General features: G+C 33.9%; 1 protein-coding gene across 1 annotated transcript; it reads right to left on the bottom strand.

The window, feature by feature from the left end:
- Nucleotides 1-24,977: 24,977 nt before the first annotated feature.
- LOC120173441 lies at nt 24,978-25,677 on the bottom strand. Its single transcript, XM_039180620.1, has one exon. It carries the CDS (start codon nt 25,673-25,675, stop codon nt 25,088-25,090), a length of 588 nt encoding a protein of 195 aa, XP_039036551.1. The 5' UTR covers nt 25,676-25,677; the 3' UTR covers nt 24,978-25,087.
- Between the last annotated feature and the right edge of the window lie 1,087 nt (nt 25,678-26,764).

The following is a 26,764-nucleotide window of genomic DNA, read 5'->3' as shown; positions in this document are numbered from 1 at the left end:
TTATATATATATACACACACGATGAGGAAGACTTGCGATGAGTCAACCTCAATTTTATCTATAGGAAAAGTTTTAAAAATTTATATTCGAATGATTTTTAGCTATGATTGCCGTTGTGATATCAAAAGTATTTTGATATTCTTATGGTATGATTGAACTGAGATTTTAACATGAAAGCCCAATGTATGTGTAATGAGTATTAAAAGTATAATTGACATGCCATGAGATGGAGTGTTATAGATTAGTGCATTCGTGTATTACAATTTAGTGCTTTATGCACTCCAGTAGTACCATTTGGTACTATTATATGGTAAATTTATGTACTCCAGGCACTACATGTGCAACTAAGGGTTCATGGTGTTTTGACGTCATGAACTACCATAGCTATACCTAGTGTAGTGTTATTGTGTTATACAATACATATACTCCAAATTAGCACTTGATGAGACTCACGTACCTTAGGTTCTATCGCGGTATAAATTTGGACTACTAAATAATGAACCTAAAATGCATGGAAATTATGGCTTGAAAATAAAGATTTAAAATAGTTTCATATCTATTTTCTTGATTTTTTTACATAACTATTTATTATGAACATCTAAGATTTTATATTCCTTGTTATTCTTTTCTTTTCTTTTTTTAATTAAGCCTAGTATGCATTACTAAGTATGATATATTAGCATGTGATTGTTTCACACATAGGGAATGGCAAAGAAAAGATTACCGTAGAGAGTTTCCGAACATCACTTCAACAAACCAAACTACCATATGAATCAGTAAGGACATATGTTTTGGTATTTTATACATCGGTATGGCATGTATTATAATATTCTAGTGGCTTTGATATTAATGTTTTAATACATGGTTTGTAAAATATAGTTAATACTATTAAAATATGGCAATATTAATATGGTTAGTAGTAAAAGAACAATATTTTATATGTTGATAGTTTAATTTTTAAATTAGATGATTTTAATTGTAGTACTAAACAATATTGACTTTCTTATTTATTGTTTAAAGTTGATTTCAGTTTTGATGTTTTCTTATTGAATTACGTTTTTATGAAATTACTAGTTTAATATTTATATGTGATTTGGAGTTATAAAAGAAACAATTTTTTATGGGTTTTTGGCATAGTAATTGTTTTATATGAGTGTTGTGACATCTTTAACTCTTATACGAGTAAATATATGGGTTAAGGGTCCTATATTTATTTGTATCAGAGCCACATGTTTAGTCGATTATCGGCCTAAACCGAAGTTAAAGTGTTTTTAAAAGTTGTACATGCCACTAGGTTGTCTGTGTCACTGATCTAGAATGTTCTAGTGAATTTTTGTTGATGTTTCTCCTTACTAATATAAGTTTAAAATTTGTATGTTATAGATGTCGGATGTGAAGGCTCGCGTCATGTGACTAAACAGGAGGTCCTAAAATAGACCGATAGGGGTAGTAACGAGATGAACCTTGAACCTCTTGCTCAGTTCGAATAGTAGGAAGCATCGACACCGCAGGAAGTGACTGTGCAAGATCAAGAGATGTTTTTCCAAACCCTAGAGGGGATCGTAGCGTATTTTCAGCCTCCTACCTCACCTGATCCACCAACTTCCCGAGTGTCGATTGCGAAGAATTAAAAAGTTAGAGATCTATAATTTAAAAGAGAAACTAATGAGGTTCCCATATCTATGGATTTGTGGCTCAATGATGTGAAAGTGATGTTGGATGAATTTAACTATACAAGCCTAGAGAAATTGGATGGATTTGTATCATTATTGCAAGCTCAGGCTCGAATTTAATGGACGAATGCCATTATGCACTTTCCTCCAGAGCAAGTTAACTTACGATTCTTCCTGGAAAAGTTCAAGAATAAGTATATCGGTGCCTAGTTTATTCGAGAGATGAAGCAACAATTCCTTAATCTGAAGCAAGGCAACCGAACTGTCTATGAGTTGAGTGTTAGTTTAACAAGTTAAGCCGATTTTCTTCCAAGTTGATTCCCAGTGAGAATAACAGATGTGAATGGTTTATCAAGGGAAAAGTTCAGAAATATATCGGTGCCTAGTTTTATTCGAGAGATGAAGCACAATTCCTTAATCTGAAGCAAGGCACCGAAGTCTATGAGTTGAGTGTTAGTTTAACAAGTTAAGCCGATTTTCTTCCAAGTTGATTCCCAGTGAGAATAACAGATGTGAATGGTTTATCAGGGATTGTACTTGAGACTGAAAGAGTTTTATGTTAGCATTGAATCTTCCTACCTTCAAGGTGACATTGAACAGAGCCAAGCTTTAGAAAAACTAGTGCTTTTACTCGAAGAGAATCCAATGTAGAAAAGGGTCAACAACTCAGTCAGTGGCTGCTAGTACTAGAGCACCTCAGAGTCAATCTTAGCAATGTCAAGTGTGCGACAAGTTTCATGGAGGTGTATGTCGAGTTGCTATGGGAGCTTGTTTTAAAGTGGTGGATACTGCCCATTTTATTAGGGACTGTCCTTAGTTGACTGATGAGAAGATAATTCAATTGAGAATATGTAGCAGCACCTCAAAGAAGCCAAGACATATAAACAAGTGGCCGTCAAATCTGCTACTCACCTGGAGGGCATACTAACAACTAGAGTGTATCACATCAAGACTGATGAGGATCAGGATGACTCAGAGATCATAATAGGTACATTTTATCTTTTTGACGAACTTGTGTTTGTTATGATTCCCTGACTCCACACACTCATACATCATTACAAATGAATTAAAGAACAAGGTATTCCCCTAGAAAGTATTTGAGTGATATAGTTGCGACGAATCCTTTGGGCCAAAGTGTTGGAGTAAATCAGATAAAGAGAAATTGTCTGATAAAAATTCAAGGCATCGAGTTTCCTGAAACTTGATGGAGTTGCCTTTTGAAGAGTTTGAGATAATTTTGGGCATGGACTTGTTATCTCGTTAACATGCCATTGTAGATTGTCGTTTAAAGAGATTAATATTGAATGACTCGGATGATGTAGAGGTGATAGTGGTTGGAGAAAAGGTAAATCCTTTAACTAATGTGATTTCTGTTATTTCTGCTAAGAAACTAATGCTGCAAGATTGTCAAGCTTACATGGCCAGTGTGTTAGATACTCGAGTCTCAAAGGTTAGATTAGAAGATATTCCCACTATCAGGAGTACCCAGACTGTTTCTAGATGAGTTACTGGATTACCTCCTAATAGGGAGGTAGAGTTCAGGATTGAAGTTTTTCCGGGAACTGTGCCTATCACGATGGCTCCATATCATATAGATCTGATCGAGTTCAAAGAATTAAAGGCCCAATTACAAGAGTTATTAGATCGAGGATTTATCAGACCGAGTGTATCGCTTTAGGGAGCACTAATGTGTTTTTGTGAAGAAGAAAGATGGATCCATGAGGTTATGTATGGCTATCGACAGTTGAATAAGGTGACAGTGAAGAACAAGTATCCACTTTCAAGATTGATGATATATTGATCATTAAAGGGCTCTGTGGTTTTTTTATAAGATATATATTCAATCTAGGTATCATCATTAAAGATTAAAGAAAAGGGTTCCAAGAATACTTTTCACACTCGGTACAAACATTACAATTTGTAATAATGCCATTTGGTTTAACGAACGCTCATATGATTTCATGGATCTGATGAATCGAGTATTTAGTCGTACCTAGATCAGTCTGTGGTTTTTTTTATTGATGATATTATGGTTTGTTTGAGGACTAAGGATTAACATGATTCCCATCTTCACACTGTTTTACGAAAACTTCAGGATAAAAAGTTGTATGCTAAGTTGTCAAATTGTGAATTTTGGTTGTCGGAGATCACATTTCTAGGACATGTAGTATCAGTAGAGGGAATTCGGTTGGATCCCAAGAAATTTCAAGCTATAGTGCATTGGAGAATTCCAAAAAATGTTTATGAGGTTCGAAGTATCTTGGGATTGGATGGTTATTACATAAGATCTTTTAAGGATTTTTCGATGATTACCTCCACACTAACAAAGTTGTTAATAAAGATGTGCAATTCATTTGGATACAAGTGTCAAAAAAGTTTCGAGACATTAAAGGGTTTTAATAGGTCTTCGATTTTAGTACACCAGATCAGGTAATATTTTGTGGTATATTGCGTGCCTTATAATGGTTTGTGATGTGTATTTATGCAAGAAGGAAAAATGGTCACTTATGCTTCGAGACAACTTAAGCCACATGAAAGGAACTATCTGACTCACAATCTCGAATTAGCAACTATGGTATTTTGTTTGAAGATATGTCATCATTATCTGTATAGTGAGTGGTGTTACATCTATACAAACCATAAAAGTTTAAAATATTTGTTGATTCAAAAGGAGTTAAACTTAGGGGAAATGAGATGGTAGAACTCTTTAAAGATTATGATGTGGTTATAGACTATTATCCGGAAATAATTTTCTCTACATGAGGGATTTGGATGTTTGGTTATCGATGAAAGATAATGGCAGTTTAGTTATAGAATTAAGGTTAAATCCTACTATATTTGAGCAAGTAAAGGAGCATCAGAGAAAGGATGGAATGTCCTTATCAAGGATGAAACAAGTAGATAAGGGAGAAACTAAGGATTTTGAGATAAAGGTTGATGGATGTTTATACTATAGAGGCATAATCTATTCCAATGATGAGCTAAGAAAGAGCTTATACTGAAGTAGATTTTATTACATTGACTATGCATCTAGGTGGGAACAATATGTATCAGGACTTAAAGAGTCGGTATTGGTGGCCTGATACGAAAAGGGCTACTATAGAGTTTGATGCAAAGTGTCTGACATGTCACTAGTGCAATTGATTTCCATTCCTTAGTAGAAGTGGGAACGAGTTACGATGGATTTCGTAATAGGGCTATCGTTGACGGCAGATAAAAGGATTCAATTTAGGTGATAGTTAATAGATTAATCAAGACAACGCACTTCATCCCCATAATACTGACAAATCGATGGATAGTCGAGTTATACATTAAAAAGAGTTTGACTACATGGAGTGTCAGTCTCAATATTATTTGTCAGAGATCCAAGTTACATCAAGATTTTGGAAGTCTTTGCATAAGCCTTGGGTACCGACTTAACTTCAGCAACTTTTCATCCCAGATAGATGACATTTGAAGCGTACTATTCAGAGTTTGGAGGATATGTTAAGACTTTGTGTGATCGAATTCAAGATCTTGGGAAAAGTATATGTTGTTAGTGGAATTATATAAAGCCTTATATAAAAGAACGTGCCGAACACATTGAATTCTTTCGAGCTAAAAGATTAAGATATAATCAACCCTGACTTGATAAAAAAATGAAAAAGTGAAGATCATTCAAAATAATCTCAGATAGTTGTTGACCGAATAGAAGTCTTACTCAACTTAAAAAGAAAGGATTGAATACCAGGTAGGTGATAAGTATTCTTAAAGTATCTACTTGGAATAAGTTCTATGGTTTGGTAGAAAAAGTTGAGTCCGAGGTTCATTGGACCATACGAGATTGTGAAGTGAGTTGATCTAGTAGCTTACCAGTTGGAATTGCCTCCGAAAATAGACAAAATTCATAATTTTTTCATGTGTCGATCGAATCCTCACATGTCATCACTCTAGAGGAAGTTGAGATTCAACCAGACTTACATATGAGGAAGAACCAATGAATTTTGGCTCAAGAAGATAAAGAATTGAAAAATATTTTACTTGTAAGGTTCTTTGGAGAATCATAAAGTGGGGGAGCGACTTGGAAAGAGAAAAGATATGAAAAAGTAGTTTCTCCTCACTTTTTTATCTAAATTACAGTGAAAATTAAAGGAAAAATTCCTAAGGGGACAAATTGTAGTAACCCAAATTTTGGAGTAGTGCCAAAAATGTAAATTTTTGAAGTTTAGTGACTAAAGTATAAATTTTGTAAACATTTAGGGACTAAAGTGTAATTTTAAAGTTATATATTTCCTGAAAGGAATAGTTCTCCCCAAGAATAGTATTATCTTGGGAATTGGATTTTTGATCGTGTTGTATAAAAGGATAAGCAATAAAGTTTCGATAAAATATTCCAATAACCGATCGAATTGGAAGTTACAAAAATTAAAGGAAAGTAGTTTGAGGTTAGAAATATTATATTGATATTTTAATCAGGATAATTGTGAATTAGTGGGAATTTCCATGTTAAAGTGGAATAACGAATTTAGACTAAATTGAATTTTGGAAATTGAAAGGAGAAAGATGGAAATTGAATAGGATTTTATTTTATTTAAGGTTCTTAAATTGGAGTAAAGGATGGCATGGAGGTAAATTTAAGATTCATTATGGTAGACAATGGAATAAGATTGGATTTGATCTTAGGAGTGTGTTGGATCATATACAAGCTTGAAAGTTGATTAAAAATCACTAAGGGGACCAAGTTGTAAGATTCGACCATGTAGGGGGTTTATAAGAAATTGTTGATGTTGATTTTTTTATGGGAATGATTAGAATGAATGAAAATGAGTTGTAGGTGATGAAATCAAACTTGAAACAAAGTTGGAGATCAATAGGGAAATGCCCTATAAGTTTCTGCCTAAGTGAAGAAATTTGGAAAAAATAAGCAAAAATTTCTTTAGGGCTTAGAATGGATGTAGGAATTATTTCATATGATTGGAATTTAATTTTGGATCAATTTGAATTAACGTAAAGCTTATCGTACCTTCATGCAAGTTTTGATAAGTTGAAGGATTATTAAGTAAATAATGGAAAATTAAGGTACTATGTTGGAAATTGGTGTTAGAATAGTGAATTGGAGTATTTTGGAAAATGGTAAAGGAAGAAGGACTAATTTGGAATGTCTAGGAGAAATTGGTGACAAGATGACAAAATATAAGATTGAAGTATGCTTGGAAAATATTGCTGAAGTTGGAAATGGTGACTGATATGAAATAAAAGTGATTAGTAGGGACTAAATGATGAATTTTAAATTATGGGGATGATTCAAGAAATGTGTAATTGTGGTTTAATTTTTAAATTATGAAAAGTTAAGTGATTATGGTTAAGAAGTTTATTTTCAAGGACTAAGAAGGTTATTTGTAAAAGTTGACTTAGAAATTTATTAAGTTAAAAAAATAGTTTGAATACATATTTATTTATTTTTGAGATTTTATTCGAATATGTGCTTAATATGTTAGTTAAATACTAACATATGTTTGAAATTTATTTTGGCCGGACAAATGAATTGCGATTTTTATGAAATTATATGTTTAATATTTATATGTGAATTGGAGTTATAAAAGAAACAAATTTTTTATCATTTTTTTGGCATAGTAAATGTTTTATACGAGTGTTGTGACATCTTTAACTCGTATACGGGTATGTATATGGGTTAAGAGTGTTACAGATCGATCATTTAGGGGAAGGGATCGATCCTTTTCATCTAGGGATTGATTATTTTGGTGAAGGGATCGATCCTTTGAGAGAAAAATATTTGGAAACTTGACTTTACAGCGCAAAAATAATCGAGTATGTTTTTGAAAATGTTCGACTAAGTTTGAAAACATTTAAAACATATTTTTCAAGTTAATTTTGACTTCGAATTATTTTTGATAAAGTTTTGATGAATTCAATTAAGTCCAAAATTATTTTTGCAATTTATTATTAAATCAAAATCTTAATTAAACAATCTCCTCCTTTTTTATCTTTCAAAACTCTTTGAAAAATCCTCCCCTTTGAAAATTAGTGAAAGTAACTTGTTAACACAAGAATGTGCAAAGAGGGGCAGTCGTAGACACATTTTTTGTCCTGGTCTAAAAAATATTTTTATTATTATTATTATTATTATTATTATTATTATTTTACATGTTACATGTTTTTTAGGCCCATTAACAAACCCGGAGCCCACAAAGATAACACCCAAGACCCAGTCTACCCAAAGGCCCAGTACAAGTGAACCTGAAGCCCGACCCGTTTACAAATGGTAGCCCAACAACAATTGACCCAACCAGTCCACTGTAAGAGAACTCAGCAACCCCAAGATTTGACTTGGTCCAATTAGGGTTTCTAAAACTCTAGCCCTAGATAACTGCTGCCGCCTCCAGTCCTTCCTGCTGCAGCCGTCGACTGCTCCTGCCGCCTCATCCATAGTGACTAATTTCTGCACCAAGATACATCAAGTCAGAGAAACCCCTAATAAAAAAAATGAAAAGAAATCTAAAGATAATTTCATTTGGGTCAGTCAATTGAGATAGGATAATGATATCATATCTCCTCGGCAACATCATCAATCAGAGGCATGCAAATAAAGGAAGAAAGATAAGATATCAGGGAACCATTTGGGGTGAAAAAACAACAACGAGAGAGAGAAAAGGAAAGGACATTCATAAAACAAAAAAAACCATTTGGGGTGAAAAACAACAACGAGAGAGAGAAAAGGAAAGGACATTCATAAACAAAAAACAAAGAACCAAAAGAAAACTTAAAGGAAGAGAAGGTTCTTACCTTGGTCGGAAGGTCGTTGGAAATCCCAAGTGTTAACGATTTTCGAATTCTCGAAAGGTAAAATGCTAGATTTAGGGATCTTGTGGTGGTTTTAGGCTAAACAAGTTTGAGATTCAAGTTGAGAGAGGAGAGAGGATCATTTCGGAGCCTTTTGGCTTCCTCTAGCCGCTGTGCGCCACTGCGATCACCGCCGTGAATATCACCGGAGGAAGGCGGCTCCTTCTTTCCCAACGAGGGAAGTTGAGAGAGTTCACAGAACCCTCTCTTCCTCTCTCTTATTTTCTGAAATGGGGTGAAATGAGGGATGTGGGGGATTAAGCCTTGTGTTTAGGCTTAAATACACTACGCGAAACGGTGTTATTTTGCACCCCTCTGTTTCCGTGTTTATGAGTTATAGGGTAATAGCCTTTTAGGTCCCCCAAGTTTTGTAATCTCATATTGAAGCATTTAATGAATTTATATTTTATTTGGTTTTGAGCACTTATTTTCAGTACTTATGTTTCAGTCCTATTATTATATGTGATGTTATTATTGTTAATATTTGACTTTGGCCACAATGTTTGAGATTATTTCATTATAATCACTGATTTCATGTGTTAAGACATTTTCTTTGATGTTCGAATTTGGCCATGACATTTGCAAATCTTTTATTTTAGTCAATGTTTGGCAGTTGGTTTAATTATTTTTTGGACCTTTATGTTTATATTTGTTTTATTTTAGTCCTTTATATTATTTATGGTTTATTTTCATTTCTAGTACCTGTATTGTTTAATATTTTTTTATCTTGGCTCTGGTTTGTTTGTATTTGTTGTTCAGCCCCTCAAATTTATGTTAATACCAATTTGGTCCCTTAAATTTTAAATATGTTTATTTGGTTATTTATTTTTTGATATGTATTTTTATTGTTTTGTTTTAGTCCCTTAAAGAATTTATATATTTCACATGTTATGTATTTTATGTGTACATTAAATAAATGTTTTATTTTTTTATGTTGTTAATATTTATTTCGCATATTTCAAATATTTTTTTATTAATGAGATTCGAATATTTCAAGAAACGATTTGTAAATGAGCGTGGAAAGTATCACTTGGTCGAAGTGATGCGATTCGATCAATATTTTAACGAAATTGGAACTTGAAATAAATCTAGCTTATTTTATTAACTAATCGTTTTTATGATTCAATGTGTTTATGTAACAATTCATTTTATTGGTGCAAAATGTTGATTTTAATTTATATTCGATATGCATTTTTTATCAAGGAGGGAATATCTTTTCAGATAAGAAATAGACGATAGAGCTTTCCCGATGGAGGATTGCTAATCTCGAGATTTATTTTCAAGTTAAAGAATTTTCCCTAATTAATCAATTTGGAGCAAATTAATTAATTTCAATAAATGAATCATAATTTAACTTTCTATTCGTTTTGTAATTTCCACCATTTACGACAACGTGTATGCGACTAAGTACCAATTTTTGGGAGCTGTGGGGTGCATATCTTTCCCCACGCGTACCGACTCTCGGACCCGTTAAATGAATCTTGATAACACATACCAATTTTATCTTATAAAATGATTTTTCTTAAATTGTTTTAAAAGACGTTTTTAGGTATTCGACCTATTCAATTTAATTTAAATTAATTCAAAATCGTCAAATTTTCAAAATAAAAGTCATAATTGTTTTTTAAAATAATATTTAATATTTTTTTTAAAATGGTTATGACAGAGACGTTTTTACAGTAGCAACAATTCCACGACTGATGAAACTTCGACCCTGAAAATGATTCAATAGAAGTCCTAAAATGAGGTGTTGCTTGAACGTTAATGAGCCTCATCCTCGAACACATGCATTGGCTCTATCAGAGGTCTCATCCGTGATAGGGACGGTAACTGGCTTCTTGGTTTCAGTAAGAAAATTGGTTTTGTTGATGCTTTTCAAGTAGAGCTTTGGGCTATTTATACCGGTATGAATCTCACCTGGTCACATGGCTTCGAGGTTATTTAGATCTAATCATATTGTGCTCCAGCAATTCAAATACTTCAAAATTTTGATGCTACTTCCAATCCACTCTCACTTGTCAGCGCTATAGCTGATCTCTGTCGTGGTAGTTGGCGATGGAGTTTCAATGGATTCCTAGAAGGAAATCAATCTGCTGATGCTAGCAAAGCTTGCTAAAAGTTCTCTTGCTTCCAATGTTATTTATGCTCTCCCTACCAATATCCTCGATTATTAGAAAGATACCAGTTTGGTCCCCTTATTATAACAACAACAACAACAACAAAAACCTATTCCCATCTGTAATGGGGTAAGGAGGAGGTAGGGTAGTAGGCTTCCCCCAACGCCAGGTTGAGAGCAGCTTCCGTGTAAGACCTCGGCAGTCAGAAAATTAAAAAATAAAGATAAAATACAATGCATTTATAAATGAATAAATACATAGTTGAACAGTCTTCATATGCAGAGAAGGATACACAGAAGCCATCGATAACAAACTACAAGAAGGAATAAAGTCAAATGGGTTAAAACCTAAACTAAGGCAACACTACTCCACTACCCTAGTTCTAAGCCTTTATAAAATCCAATGACAGAAACGTATAAAAAGTACAGGTCAATGGAAATTACTACTAAGGCAATTAAAAGGAAGGCAGAGATGCTACACCATATGGTTGTGACCCATACTACTCGGCTACCCTGGTCTTAAGTCTCCATACTTTCCTATCAGAGGTCATGTCCTCGGCAAGGGCTAAATCCTTCAAATCAGATCTCAAGCAGTCTACCCACTTCCTCCTTGGTCGTCCTCTCCTTCTGGCACCGTCGACTGTAATTGACTCTACCCTCCTGACCGCATCTGACGGTTGTCGCCTAAGGACATGCCCAAACTACCGTAGTCTTCCCTCCATCAATTTTTCGGATACATGCACCACCCACAAGGACATCCTAATTGAAGAGTTTGGTTTCATGTCCCATAGATTCCTACCATATGTCCATCAAAGCATTCTCATTTCTGCGGCCTCCATCCTCCTTACGTGATCCTTCTTGATTGTCCAACATTCTGATCCATACAGCAGCGCTGGTCTTATTGTCATTCTATAAAATTTTTCCTTAAGTTTTAGAAGCACCTTCTTGTCACACAAGACTCCAGTGGCAGCTCCACTTTAGCCATCCCGCCTTTATATGGTGTGAAACGTCATCATCTACACCCCATCTTTATGTATCATAGACCCTAGGTACTTGAAACAATCCTTTGAGGGGAGAACGTGTCCTTTGATGTATACTTCTACATCTTCATCGTTTTGGTTCCCACTATAGTTTGAACATAAATACTCTATCTTTTCAATATTGATCCTTAGACCTTTTTCTTCTAAAGCAGTCTTCCAGGTAGCCAGTCTACTATTAAGCTCATTTTTTGTTTCAGCAACTAGGACAATATCGTCAGTGTAAAGCATACACCATGGAACACCATCAGGTGCCCAATAGATGTTGTCCATAATCAAGATGAAGATGTAAGGGCTAAGAGCCGACCCCTGGTGGAGTTCGATTTCTACCGGGAATGCCTCAGTGTCGCCAACTGTAGTCCTGACGTATGTAGTAGATCTACAATACATATCACGAATCGCCCGGATATAAGCAGTTGGGATCCGTCTCGTATCCAAGTTCTTCTAGATCGTATCGCGGGGTACGCTATCATACGCCTTATCAAGGTTAATGAACGCCATGTGAAGATCTTTATTTTTTCCCTATATTTCTCCATAAGCCGTTGAAGTAGATGAATCGCCTCCGTAGTAGACCTACCTGGTATAAAGCCAAATTAGTTTTTCGAAACCCTTGTAACCTGTCTCAACCTAGCCTCTATCACACTTTCCCATAGCTTCATGGTATGACTAAGTAGTTTAATACCTCTGTAGTTACCACAACGTTGGGGATCTCCTTTATTCTTATAGATTGGTATCACTGTAGACTCTCTCTACTCCTCTGGCATCTTGGCAGTCTCTAAAATAATATTAAAGATGTTAGTCAACCACTTTACTCCCTTTTCTCCTAGGGTCAACCACACAGTGATAGGAATTTGATCTGGACCGAAAGCTTTGTCCCTCCCCATCTTTCTGATGGTCGGCTGACCCATAAACATTACTATCTCTACAGAGAGAGGCACCGTTATTAAATAAGCCAAAGAAGTAACTACCATAAACCCTCTTAATATCATGATCTTTCACTTAAAGGACATCATTGTTGTCCTTAATAAACCTAATGCTACCTAGATCCTTTTTCCTATTCTCCATGGATTTTGCAAGCCTGAAGATGTTGTTTTGTCCTTTCTTGGTGTCTAATCTCTTGTACATTTCCTCGTATGCCTTATACTTTGCTTTAGCTACTATTTTCTTGGCTTCCCGCTTTGCCTCCTTGTATCTTTGTTTAACTCTCGATCTTTCTTCGTCGTCATTGTATTGTAGCAACTTCTTGATGCAAGTTTGCTTTGTCTTCACCTTAGTTTGGACTTCGTCGTTCCACTACCACGATTCTTTATGTTCCTTGATCTTCCCTATCGACAACCCAAGGGTGTTTTTTCCTACCTCTCTGATGGAACTTGCCATATTTTTCTATAACATATCTGCATTATTTGAGTTTGTAGTACCAAAACCTGTATGAGATAAAACCTTACTCCTAAAGTCATCAGCTGTCGCTCCATGTAAGTTCTTCCAAAGGATCCTAGGTTTTCATAGTTTAGCCCTCCTATGAGTACTCCGCCCGTGGTGTACATGGAACACCAAAACCAACAATCTATGTTGTGATGCACATGCCTCTTCAGGGAACACTTTACAGTCAATACGCCCATTGATCCTGATTTCGAACCAGGATGTAGTCGATTTGGGTACAATGTCCCCCGCTATGGAACGTAATCAAGTTCACATCTCTCTTGTTAAAGAAGGAGTTAGTGACCACCAAATCGTGTGCAGTAGTAAATTCAAGCAACGTACGCCCCTCCTCGTTCCTAGTACCAAAACCGAAATGGAAACCAAAACCAACAATCTATGTTGTGATGCACATGCCTCTTCAGGGAACACTTTACAGTCAATGCAATCCCATTGATCCCGATTCGAACCAGGATGTAGCGATTTGGTACAATGTCCCCTGCTATAGAACGTAATCAAGTTCACATATCTCTTGTTAAAGAAGGAGTTAGTGACCACCAAATCGTTGCACTAGTAAATTCAAGCAACGTACGCCCTCCTCGTTCCTAGTACCAAAACCGAAACCCCATGAACACCGTCATACCCGTTGATTTCACTACCTATATGGCCATTGAAGTCTCCCCTTATGAAATCTTTTTGGTCCTCCGGAATGTTCCTACGTACATCATCTAACGAATCCAGAAGCAACGTTCTCCCCCTCCCCTAGGCCAACGTATGGGGGTACACTGAAGGACATTCACCACTTTCGCTTCTATAATAACCTTAATCATCATGATCCTATCACGATATCTACAAACTTCAACTACGTTTTCTTGAGCCTAGAGGATACCAAGATACCCCCCCATTTCTAGCGTTATCTACGCCTGAATACTACACACTTGTACCCGTTACACTCTGACGCGAGCCCCTTTCCACCTAGTCTCTTGAATACATGCAAAATCTATTTTCCTATTACTTAGTAGTCGGTCAGCTCCAGCAGCCTAGCATTTAATGTGCCTACATTCAACGTACAAACTCTAAGTCAAGTCTCATTGACACCACTCTGTCGAGCCGCCCCTATACGCCCTATGGGATCTAAAAGAAGGACATGACCTCAAGTAATCATCTACAGCCGCAACTATGAGGAACTATGAAAAAGGAATCCAAAGAAGACAGAAGATGCACCAATAAAACGCTAGAGAATTGAGGTTGGTCCCCTTATTATAAGCCTATGTAATTAGGCATTTCTTCATAATTAAAATAATAATAATTTAAATTTACATACTCTATTACTACGTAAATAGATAGAGCACTCAATCGAGTCGAATCAGGTCAAATTTGAGTATTCGAATTGAAGAGTCATATTTTATAACTTAAACTGATTTAAATTTTTTTTAATCAAGTTGAGTTGTTCAAGTTTTTGTTTATATTTAATTATATTATATAATATTAATATGGTACTATTTATTTTTAATTTAAATGATTTTCTATTATTATATACGATATATATATATATATATACTATTCATACTTTTTTCATATGTAACAGAGATATATCATTCAATGTTAAAAGATTCAACTTAAACTTGAAAACTAATTCGCTAATTATTAAAATTGAGTTATTAATTCTATTTTATAATTCAATAAAAATAATTTTTTTAATCGAATCGAAATAAATTTATAAATTATAACTTGAAATCAAATTAAATCAAACTTTTTCAAATCAAATTGAATTTTTTGTTCGGTCTAAAATAGTTTAGAAGAGATATAAATATTAATTATCAATTTGATTCGTAGAGGGGAAAAAAAGGACAAAAAAGAGGTTGACAATGCCTTTCATCAACCATCACATGTAAATTGGGGTTGATGGCTACGCACCCACTGGAACATGTCATTGATCTTCATTATTATCTGGCCTATCTTAATCATTTACCAATAAATTTACCAGTAAGACACTAATTTGTGAGTAATTGATCAATTCAATTAAATCGGATAAAAATTAAAATATTAATTTAGTTAAATTTATATTTTTAAAATTCAAATTTAAAATTAGATTTCTCGTTATAATCAAGAGATTTTATTTTTCAAAAAAAATCTAGTGAAATTAATCAGGGGCATTTAAGTGCACAAACCATGCTTACTATGCAGTGCCGGCGGTGCGAACTGCACGACGGCGCAAGGCCCCAAAACATGGGGATCCAAAAAAGTATATCTATAGTCACGTTTTCAATAAACGCCACTATAGATGGACTATTGTGATGTTTTTCAAAAACAAATGTCGCTATTGTTGAGGTTTTATTGAAAAAACGTCACTATAGATGGATCTATTGCGGCGTTTGTCAAAAAAGCCACTATTATTATTCCAAAATCGAATATATCTAAAAAATAAGTGCCCTTTATAAGAATTTGTACATGGTTCCGAAAACTAGCCACGGCCATGTTACTATGATGCATCGCAATCAAGGCTTATTCAAGGAAAAGTCAAAATTTCAAGAGTTCCCCAATACATTTATTTACCACATTGTCTCTCGTGACTAAAACTTTATATTATAAATTATATAGATGAGTCCTGAAGCATGGACCCAACATTAAATGGTACCATGGCTTTACATGCACTAGGAGGACAAATGCCCAAGCACACAAAGGTTACAATTTGAAATTAGAAATGGACCGATGGAAATTGAGGACGATCATAAATTTTAAAATTTATATAGTTATATAGATAATATTAATAAAATGATATTATGTCAGTAAGTTTTTAACGATCAATAGTTTTATTTTAAATCAATTGAATAATGAAAATACAAAAGAGGTCCATGATTTCTTTAAACATGGTGATATATGGGTAATTTAGCCCGGAGATGGGTAGAATTATGTAAAAGAGTACGGTCGGCTGTATGTATCCGCCTGCCGGCCTTCCACGTTTCAGTGAATCGGCTCCACGGTTCTTTTCCGGAGAAAACAACATGGGTCACGTTTTTCGTTTCCAATTATCTGGGAATACCTTAAATTTTGGTCTTCTACTTTGTGTGATCGTATTTTTTATGCATTTAAAATTAATCCCCTCTAATTTAATTACAACAAATTAACCACATTTTTAATAACTGGAATAAAATCAAATTAGATTGTACCATATCTAGAGTTATTCTAATATAATTTCTATATAAGTCTATTTGTGTTTCTAATAATTAATCATTATAATAGGTATGGACGATTCGATTCATTCTTTCTTTGGAGAGCAACAGATAATGATAGATCAATCGTTGAACGATATCAAAATATTATGTCTCCAGGTGGAAGAGAGACAAGTGAAAAGAAGATGCTTTCATCTGTGTATCATTTCTTTTCTATTGATCTTACTCGAGATATATTATAACGACTCTTGAAACTGATGCAAACTTATATCATTATGATTATTTGCAGACTGAATTAATTAGTAATAGATTGATTCCAGTAGATCACATAGACTTGTTAAGTGAGGTTAGATATCCAATATCATATTTATAAACGTTCTACTTTGTCTTCTAGAGTTCTCAAGGTTATTTCTCTAAAGATGCTTCTCTAAGTTCCTACATATGATGAGATTTCATCTCTGAGGTTTTGAGATAAAAGAGTGATAATAACAAACGAAGTATGTTTAACGAAGGTACAACATCGTTAAAAATATATGATAACATCTAGATTTGTTTTAGTTTAAATCATAGTAATGTATTTGCACTTATAATACTTGATTTTAATAGTAATTAATTATAATTTGTTTTATATATTATATTATAAAATTATCATATTTATGCAGATATATATTAATTATTCTTTGTAATTGTATAAAAAAAATTCGTATAAAAAGATCGAACTACATCGGTGACGATTTAACAAGAGTGGAATTTTAACATGATCATCAATTTTAAAATTTTATCAATCTTGTCACTTAAATATTTAAATAATGTTAATCAAGTCACTTATTATTAATATTTGACGAAATAATTAATATAAAAATTAACAAAATTGGTATAATCCTCGTTATTTACATATTTTATTAATTTAATCTTAATTTTAATTCAATAATTTTAATTTCAGATAAATACACATGTCACTAGTGACATGTTTTTCTTAATTTTAATATACTTAATTTAATCTTTTTTCTCTTTAATCAAATGATGATTTAATATAATTTAAATAGTTAAATGATCTAATTGATAAAATTTAAAAATTAATGATTAAGTTTAAATTTCACTATAATTAAATGATAATGGATGTAATTTACCATATTAAAGGTTGAAATGAAATTCACGTTTAAAATCCCACGCTTTTAATAAAATTTATATAAGTTTTAAAATTATTTAATTTTTTTGTCATTTACAATTCAAAGTATATTATGTATATATTTAATATTTCTATTGTTTAGTTAATGTAAAAACACATTTTTTTTTACAAAAGGTTGAGATGAAAAATTAAAAACTATAGACTCTCAGACTATCATCGTAGACTTGTTTCTTCATTTCTATCAGTCGTAAGAAAGCTATGAGCTCCTTTGGAGGTTCACTCAAGATCTGTGTTCCTCCTTATCTTTCAAAAGCCGTATTCGCCAAAAGATCGGAATAACGATTCTCCTCTCGTCAGGTATATTAAATTCCAAAATCCAGCCCATCTTTCTAATTTCTTCAGTCTTTGAAAGTTGCTTCTTTTTGAATGCCATCTAAGTGATCCTTGTTTAGGGCATTGATTACCATTTCGCATCAGCTTCAACAACCAGTTTTCTCTCACCTACAGCTTTTGCAATAACAGACCTTGTACCCATAGTTCAGCCATGACGCTTGTGGCTCTTCTAATGTTGCTGAAGAATCCTTGAATCCAATCGTCATTCTCATCTGATTAGGCCCCCGCTGCTGCCAAACCGGAGTTTGTCTTGCACGCTCCATTAGCATTTAAGATCCAACAACCTTGAGGTGGTTTCCTCCACTTAATCCATTGAGGTTCTTTGGTTATTTGATGCGGGAATTTTCAGTTATCGTTGATATCTCTGGCTAGGTTTATGCTGTACTGGATTTCTTTTGGATGTTTGCTTGTGTTGCTAAAAACTACTTCATTTCTACCCGTCCAAATTCCCCATAACGTTGCCAAAAATAAGGAACCCCAAGATACACCTTCAGTACTCGGTTTTCTTGAGTAACAGTTTTTGATTAGCCAATTTTAGAACTCACCGTCATTAAACTTGTTATTATGTGTTGTTTTCTGGATGCCATCCCAAACTGTTCTTGATGTTTTGCATGTCCTTAAGGCATGTTCTGATGTTTCCAAAACTCCTTGGCATACCTTGTAGCTACCTTCTTGTGTAATATGCTTGTGTAATCTGACTTCGCTTGCGTTCAATTTGTTGAGGTAACATAGCCAAACAAACATCCTAACACGTTCCATTGTTTCCACCTTCCCAATCCATCCAAGCTTATGAATTTGTTGTCCTGTAGAAATCTTGTTTATGATTTCTTTGAAAGCCAATTTGACCGTAGTTTCCATCTTTTGAGAAGCCTCATCCATCTTATCTTCTATTTGTGAATCAGTTGTTTTTGGAATCGGAATAGCTTTAATTAGTCATTTCAACCGAGATTAGATTTTGCAGTTCTATCAAGTCCCATTATTTTCCTTCTGAAATGAACTTAGCCACCTTCTAATCGTTGTAGAGATCTCTTTCTGGATACTCGTTTACTAGAGGTAAATCCCCCATCCACCAATCATGTCACATTTTCGTTTGATTACCAATTCGATTAGGTGTTTGTTGCCTTTCCTAATGATGTCTCTGCCCTCTGGTGTTTAAAATGCCTTTCACGTGGACCATTTTTTCCCAACCATATTAGCTTCTATAAAATGTGTTTTTGATGTATTTTTCTTTGAACACTTTACACCAAATGGTGTCATGTTCTTTGAACATACGCCACATGTTCTTTGTCATTAATGCATGATTCATTAATCTAGCTTGCGTATGCTAAGACCCCGCTGTTTTTGGTTTGCAAACAATGTCACAACTCGTTAGGTGATTGTGAGTGTAGTTGGTCCTCCTCGGTCCTCCCCATAGAAAGTTTTGGTTTAGTGTATCTAATTTGTTTGTTATTGATGTTGATAGCATGGCTGTTCACATCGTGTACATTGGTATAGCTGAAATAATAGATTGAATCAGTGTCCGCCGACCAGCCAAGGATAGAACATTTCCCTTCCACTCGGCCAATTTCTTCCTTTTCCACCAAAGGAGCATATGTGTCTGCGTTAACCCTATTATGAATAATGGGTACGCCCAAGTAGATTCTTAGATTGTTAGTCTGAGGGATGCCGCTAAGTTGACAAAGATAATCTGAAGCCTCGTTATTTATATTTGGCGAGACAAAAATTTTGGATTTTTTTAGATTTACTTCAAGACCCGAGGCTTTGCTGAAGATCCTCAGACATTCCCTGGCTCTTGCAATTTGCTTCGCGCTTGCTTCAAAAAATAACAGTAAGTTATCTGTAAAAAAGTAGGTGGCTAATATTAGTTCCTCCTCTAACTAATTTTAAGGCTTTCCACTATCAATTCTCGACCTTTTCCAAAATCATATGGGAGAGTCTTTCCATAACTAAAATAAAAAGATAAGGAGAGAATGGGTCTCTTTGTCGAAGTCCATGCTTCAGTAAGAAGCATTCAGTTTTCTCCCATTCAGAGGGGTTCAATAGTGTTGTTTTGAATACATTATATAACAATAGCAATGGTCTCTTCAGGGAAGTTGAACTCCTGTAAGGTATCTTGAAGGAATTGCCAATTGACTTTATCGTAAGCTTTTTGTATGTCGATCTTCATGATCACAACTCCTTTGCGACCTTGGAAGTTTACGAGGGTATGAACCGCCTCTTGAACCACAAGGATGTTGTTGGCATCACTTCTTCCAATCAGAAAACTATTTGAAAAGGACCAATTATTCTTTGGAGCGCAGGTCTAAGTCTGTGACGATAGTCTTTGATAGAATTTTATAAGACATGTTGAAGAGGCTTATGGGGTGAAATAATGGTAATCTATCAGCCACAACAGTTTTGGGAATAAGAACTAGGTAGACTTTCAAGATTTGGCTATCGACTACTCCCTTTGACAAAGCAGATTAAACAAAATTTAGCAAGGTAATTTTAACTATATCCCAATTGCTTTTGAAAACAATAGGTTGCATTCTGTCTAGGCCCAGAGCTTTTAAACCTTTCATTTAGAAAACTGCCGATTTTATTTTTCAATGGAGACATCTTTTGTTAACACAACCATTTCCTCGTCGTTCATCACAACTTTAATTTTGTCATAAGGTTCATCCAGTATTCCCACTTCCTTCTTGGCAAAGAGGTCTATAGTAGTTTATAATATGGTCAATCAGGGGCTGCTTTTCCGTGCACCACGTGTCGTTAATGAATAAGCTGACAATTCTGTTTCGCTTATGCCTGATTTTGGTTGTGATATGAATGAATTTAGTATTCCTTTCCCCTTTTAGAATCCAATCCTATCTAGATTTTTGAAGTCACATGATCTCTTCCTGATTTAAAATATTCTGGTATTCTTCATTTAAAGTCCTCTCGAGGTCTTGGAGGTGTTTGGATATTTGATATTTTGGGGATCTTTGGATGCCATTTAAACAATTGTGCAGAATATGTTTTTTCCTGAAAATGTTTTCGAAAGGACTCCTTCCAATCACTAATTTCTTGTTCCTCTTCATTTATAGCTTAAACTATGGCATTATTTTTCCGTCCCAATCAATGGTAAAGACCTTCGTAAAATCTGGATGAGTGAGCCCTAAATCCTCATATCTAAACGACCTTTATTTCTTTTCCAAAATGACTGTCAAATCAATATTTACGACAATGGGATGATCGTCGGAGTAGTGTCTGGCCAAGATAACAGTGAGCATATTAGGGGGGAAAATCCAAGGCTTCTGCATTTATAAGAGTTATGTCTAACCTTTCTTGTAAACCACCTTTCCTTGTACATGTCTCACCCAAGTAAATCTGTTTCCTACCTCACCTATGTCTATCAACTTGCATCTGTCCCATCGTTCTTAAAACTGAACTATATGATCCATGCAATCTGAGTTTGCCTTCCCTTCCTTGGTCGAAGCTATATTATTAAAATCACCTACTATGATCCAAGTTTTATCAACAGTGTCCGAGTCGCTACTCATGTCATTCCAGAAATCCGATTTTTTGTAGGTGTGTGGTTGATCATAAGTGAAAGCAGTTACCCAAACCTTGTCATTTTTATTTAGTTCACAGTGAACCGCTTGATCGGCATTATGTAGGATCTTTATCATTAAGATATTCGAGCTCCATAGAATAATAAGACCCCCCACATCTCCCCTCGGCTAGAACCACAAATTGGTTATCGAAATTCAATTTTTTGTAAAGCGTTTTACCCATCTCTGCCGCAGCTTTGGTTTCAAGCAAAGCCAAAACTATAGGGTTCTCATTTTGAATAATGTCTGCAATTCCTCAAGAATTCACAGCTTTCCACACCCCTACAATTTCAAATCAATTTCATGATAGAACTTTGCTTATGGTTTCCTCCTGATAATCGGGAATAGCTACGATTTTGTTTCTGAGAATTGTAATACTTTTATCTATATTTTGCACTGCTTGAGCAATTTTTATGTTGGTATCCACCATTTGTTTCAAGTGTTTTGGACTTTGAGGGTCAATGATCATGTCCTCCCTTCTTTGTCCCCTTTTTGGTTATCTTCTTTCTGACTTTGTTTGGTGTTGACTTTGATGTTTTTAGTCTTCTCCTTAGCAGGTTGTCTACTAATGTTAGTGTTATTTCCTTTAGTTGCTTCCTTTATTTCCATTTGAAGTTTATGAGCAAAGGGAATATGTCCATCAGGGCATTCATTACTCGTTCCTTGACTGTAGTAATTCGACTGATACCAAATGATTTTTTTCCTGTCTCTCCTTACTGCTCTGATTGGTGATTGATGGGTACCTTCATAAATCGTATTTTCTTACCGCTGTTGTATGATTCATTCCTTTTCCCGGCTATTCTCATTTATCGTAGGATTTCAACTGTTTTATGTGTCTCTTTCTCCGCTTAAAATATGCTGTTTCATTTGTGTTCGCTTGGGTGCTATTGTTCTGGTTTTTGTTGTTACTGCGCATACCTCTTTGCCTTCTTTGGACCAACATCCAGAGGCCATAACGGTCTCATTTGCTGTTGTTTCGTTAGGTAGGTCTTCTTACTTGGATTCTTGGTTTTCTAAATTTGGTTGTGGGGTTTCCTCATTTTCTTTCTGAGAATTGTCGATGATTTTAATGGGACATTGTTCCGTCCTGTGACCTACCATATCGCAGTAAAAACAGATTTGATTTATGCCATCATGTTTAATGTTGAAAGTCATGTTACCTATCCTTATCTTCGAGAGCAGAGGGTTGTTTAAATTCACTTCCACACATATTCTTGCAATTTTTCTCTTGGTTGTCCACGTTGTACGAGAGTCAACTTTTAAGTAGTGTTAACCATCTTACCAACATTCACCAAAATACCTTCATCAATATTCTATCGGGAGACCCGGGATGTGGATCCATACCGAAGTGGACGATATGTTTTCCTTTTCCACAAAAAAGTTTGGCTTCCATTTTTGTACCGTTAGATAATGGTCCATGATCTTCCAAGGGCCTTTTGTTGATCCTATCGTTCGTGTTTTGAAATTTTATGACGTAAAAGCCCTTACCTAAGTCAATGCAGTCAAAATCGCTCTCCAGTTTCCACATCGAGGTGATTTTGCTGATTATAATCTTGTAAGAAAATGTTTCCCCCAAAAACTTGGCTTTCCTCCATGGTTTTCGTATTCTTTCCTTCATTTCTTTATCAATCTTGATTATAGGAATACCGTCATCTTGCATTTCTTCTTCAGCCCCCGACTTGTAGTTTTCTTCTTCAATTCTTGCCGAACTCCTAAACATCCCAGTGAAAATGGGTGAATCTGCCACAATATCTTTTCAAGGCCTTGTCCATGTTCTTTCTTCCGTCGTTCCTTCCCCTTCTGAAGTTCTAAATTGTTTTTTTCCCTGCAGTCTCTGAAGTTTCGCCTGCCTGGGTCACCTCCGTTACCGACGGTGTTTTCCTCCCGCATGGACGATCAGAAGTTGTAAACAACAAGACACCAAGATTCGAAGGTTTTTGTTTCTTGTTTAATGTAAAAACACATAAATGATCATTTTTGACAGTCATAAACTGTATTTGAATTATACTAAAATAATATTTTTCATTAGAATTTAAATAAAATATTGGGTTAATTATATGAATGATTATTTATGTTTGTCTTTTATCCCCTTTTAGTTATTGATTTAAAAAAACATAAAATATTATCGTTTTTTTATTTAATTAAGATATAATCACTTTCGTTTTTATTTAATTAAAATTGTTTATCACATAACTTTATTATCAATTAACAGAATATGTGGCGTGATAGTTGATATAATTAGGGATGGTCATAAGTCGGGTTGAGTCGGGTTTTTAGTCTACTCGACTCGACCCGAGAATAATAACTCCTCCACCCGAGATCCGACCCAACCCGCATGAAACAAGATTTCACCCAACTCAAATCCGACCCTATATATAACTTACAAATCCGACCCGATCTGAAATAATAAAAAATATTATTTTTATTCAATAAAAACAGTGACTTACTTGAAAAAAAATAATATATAGAGGGGTATTATTATAATTATTCCTAAACAATAAGATAAAATTATATTTTTTTCGGGTCAGATATTTTTACCATAAACTTGAACTCGATCTGAGCATCACATTTAAAAACTCGACCCAACCCAAACCCATTTTTTATTAAAAAAACCCGACTTGATCTGGTCGGATCGGAACCCGTCGAGTTCGGGTCTCATACCCAACCCTGGGTATAACCACACATTTAATATATATTATTTACATATTTATTAATTTAATCACAATTTTAAATCAATTTTAACATAAAATATATATTTTTAAATAAAAATAAAATATATTTAATAAATTAATATAAAAATATTTTTTAAGCTAATATATATAAAAATAAATTTAATTATTTATATACTATGATACAAAATATATATACTATGTTGTCTACTTTATACCAAACAATGATATTTGTTTAATGGTTAGAATCTTTTGTCCAAATGTTCTTTTTCTCTGTTTTATTTCAACTAGAGAGTGACATTTGTTATTCTTTGATGGGTGAAAATAAATATATTAAATTAAAATAAAATTAATTATTTAATCGAATGATAACACATTATATGACATGTGACATTATTCGATTGTAATATTATATTTATTTTAATTTATTAAAAAATATAAATAAATTGAGAGTATATAAACAACACATTATTATATCAAAATATTTAACTATTGTTAACAACAGTTAACTCGAGTTGACTAAATCTTAATTCAATAAAAAATAAAACGATAATATCTTATGTTTTTTAAAAGTAATGACTAAAAATAAATAAAACACAAACATAATTAATTATTGTTTAATTATCCCTAAAATATTATATAATAATACAATATTTTATTAAAATTATATTTATTTTATAATATATAATAATTATTTTAAGATAATATTTGTGTCATACATTTATTATGTATATAAATTTAGAAGACGAATTTCATCTTAAAAAAATAACAAAATTATTCTTAAAAGATGAGTGATAGAATCGATGAATTTAATTTTATAAGTAAAAAATAATGAGATATATAAATATATATATATATATATATAACTATTATTATTTATTAATTTTTATAATAAAATATTTTAAATAAGATAATTCTAAAAAAAACACAAGGAGTAACTAATTGTTAACCAAAGGAAATTAAAAAACACACACACCGTTTTCATTTAAATTCGAAATCTTTCCATTTTTGCTCAGTTTATACAAACCCTAATTTTCTATTTCCAAAAGTTTCCACTAAGTAATTAGTATTAACATAAACCCTGAAAATAGTTCTCAAAACAGGCATTCCCCACCCAAAACCTGGCAAGCTTCTCTTCGTCCCATTCCCAACGCGTTTCTCCCTCACTTGTACTCCACGCGCCCCCATCCTCCTTATCCAACCACCCTCTGATCTCCTCCAAGCAGTTCACGACGTTCACGTTCCAGTTAACAATCCCTCTCATGTCCACGCTCGCCATCACGCTCGACTCCGAGTCCGAAAATGACGAGCCGCAGCTCTCTTCGTTGCCGTTGATGGTGACGTACGACGATGACGACTGGAAAACCAACGCCGATGAGTATGGATTCTCGCTAAACCTGACCTTCACCCCGTACGAAGCCGTGGAACAAGTCGTCGACGACGAAGAAGACGTATATTCCACTGATTCGTCAAGAAGCTTCAACAACTCGCTCATAGCGTCAGTTTTGCAACCTTCTCCGTCCGTCGATAAACAGGCCAAAACGTCGTCGTTGAACTCAACCGTCTCCCCCTCCCTCCGTCGTTTCATCACCGTAGACTCGTCGTTTCCGGCGCCGGTATCTTCACTGGCTCTCTTCTTTGCCTCTTCTTCCTCCATTGGGTTTAATCGGAAGAAATAAAATGCAGAAAAAGAACAGTTCATATATAAACCGGAAAAACGTGGAGAGGAAGTATCTGGATATTTTATTTTGATTTGATGGATGACGCATTTAATATCAGCCGTCGATAGGAGGGTCTTAAATGATTTGGATGATGTGGAGGAGGATCTTGATGACAGGTGGCTAAAGGAGTGTCACGTGGGTTAATTATAGTGACGTGAGACGATTTAATCTGTTAAAAAATGGCGGGAAAATTCGAGGTTTAGGGTTTGGTAGTGGTGGTGGTGGGGACATAGGGAAGGATTTATATGCATATATGTCAGTACCTTAGTACCCATAGACCAGTTTTGGAATTCACAAAACAGCGATGGCTTTTTATCTTTTTTGACTTGTGAAATTACATAGATATCCTTATTATGTTTTATTATCTTTATTGATTTCATTCTTTATTTACTCCTTAAAGATTATAACAAAAACATAAATAGAAGTGGAAGAAATAAAATTTGTTATAATTTCATCCTTTATTATGTGGATGTTATAAAAATTATTATTTTTTCAAGCACTTAATATATGGATAAACTTATTTTATTGTCATATAGTATTCTATTAGTTTAAATTTCATTTGATTCACTTTAAAATTTAATGACTAAAATAAAAGTAATAAAATTTAAATAGTATAAATTTATAATTTACTCAACTTATAATGATTTGTTTAACTTACATAATTGATTATTGATATTTGTGTTTTATCTATTTTTTTCATTTATTTTAAAAACATAATATATGATTATTTTTGTTTTTACTTAGTTAAGATGTGGTCACTGCGAGTTAATTGTCGTTAATAACAGTTAAATATTTTGGTATAATCACACATTTGATCTTTATTATTTACATATTCTCTTAATTTAGTCATATTTTTAATAAAATTAAAATATATTTAAATTAAGTTAATAATAAAATATATTTAATAGGTTAATATAAAAAAATAATATACATAAAAAAATTATGAATTTAGGTTAAGTATTTAAACAATAAGATAAAAAATATACATCATGTTGTCTATTTTAGATTAAGAAAATTATGAATTT

Source organism: Hibiscus syriacus, unplaced genomic scaffold (assembly GCF_006381635.1).
Source record: "Hibiscus syriacus cultivar Baekdansim isolate YM2019G1 unplaced genomic scaffold, ASM638163v2 tig00111952_pilon, whole genome shotgun sequence".
NCBI classification, from domain to species: domain Eukaryota; kingdom Viridiplantae; phylum Streptophyta; class Magnoliopsida; order Malvales; family Malvaceae; genus Hibiscus; species Hibiscus syriacus.
This window is presented reverse-complemented; position numbering and strand designations above follow the sequence as displayed.

Coding starts and splice junctions, on each gene's coding strand:
- LOC120173441 (XM_039180620.1), bottom strand. CDS start 25,675: ATGGAGGAAGAAGAGGCAAAGAAGAGAGCCAGTGAAGATACCGGCGCC.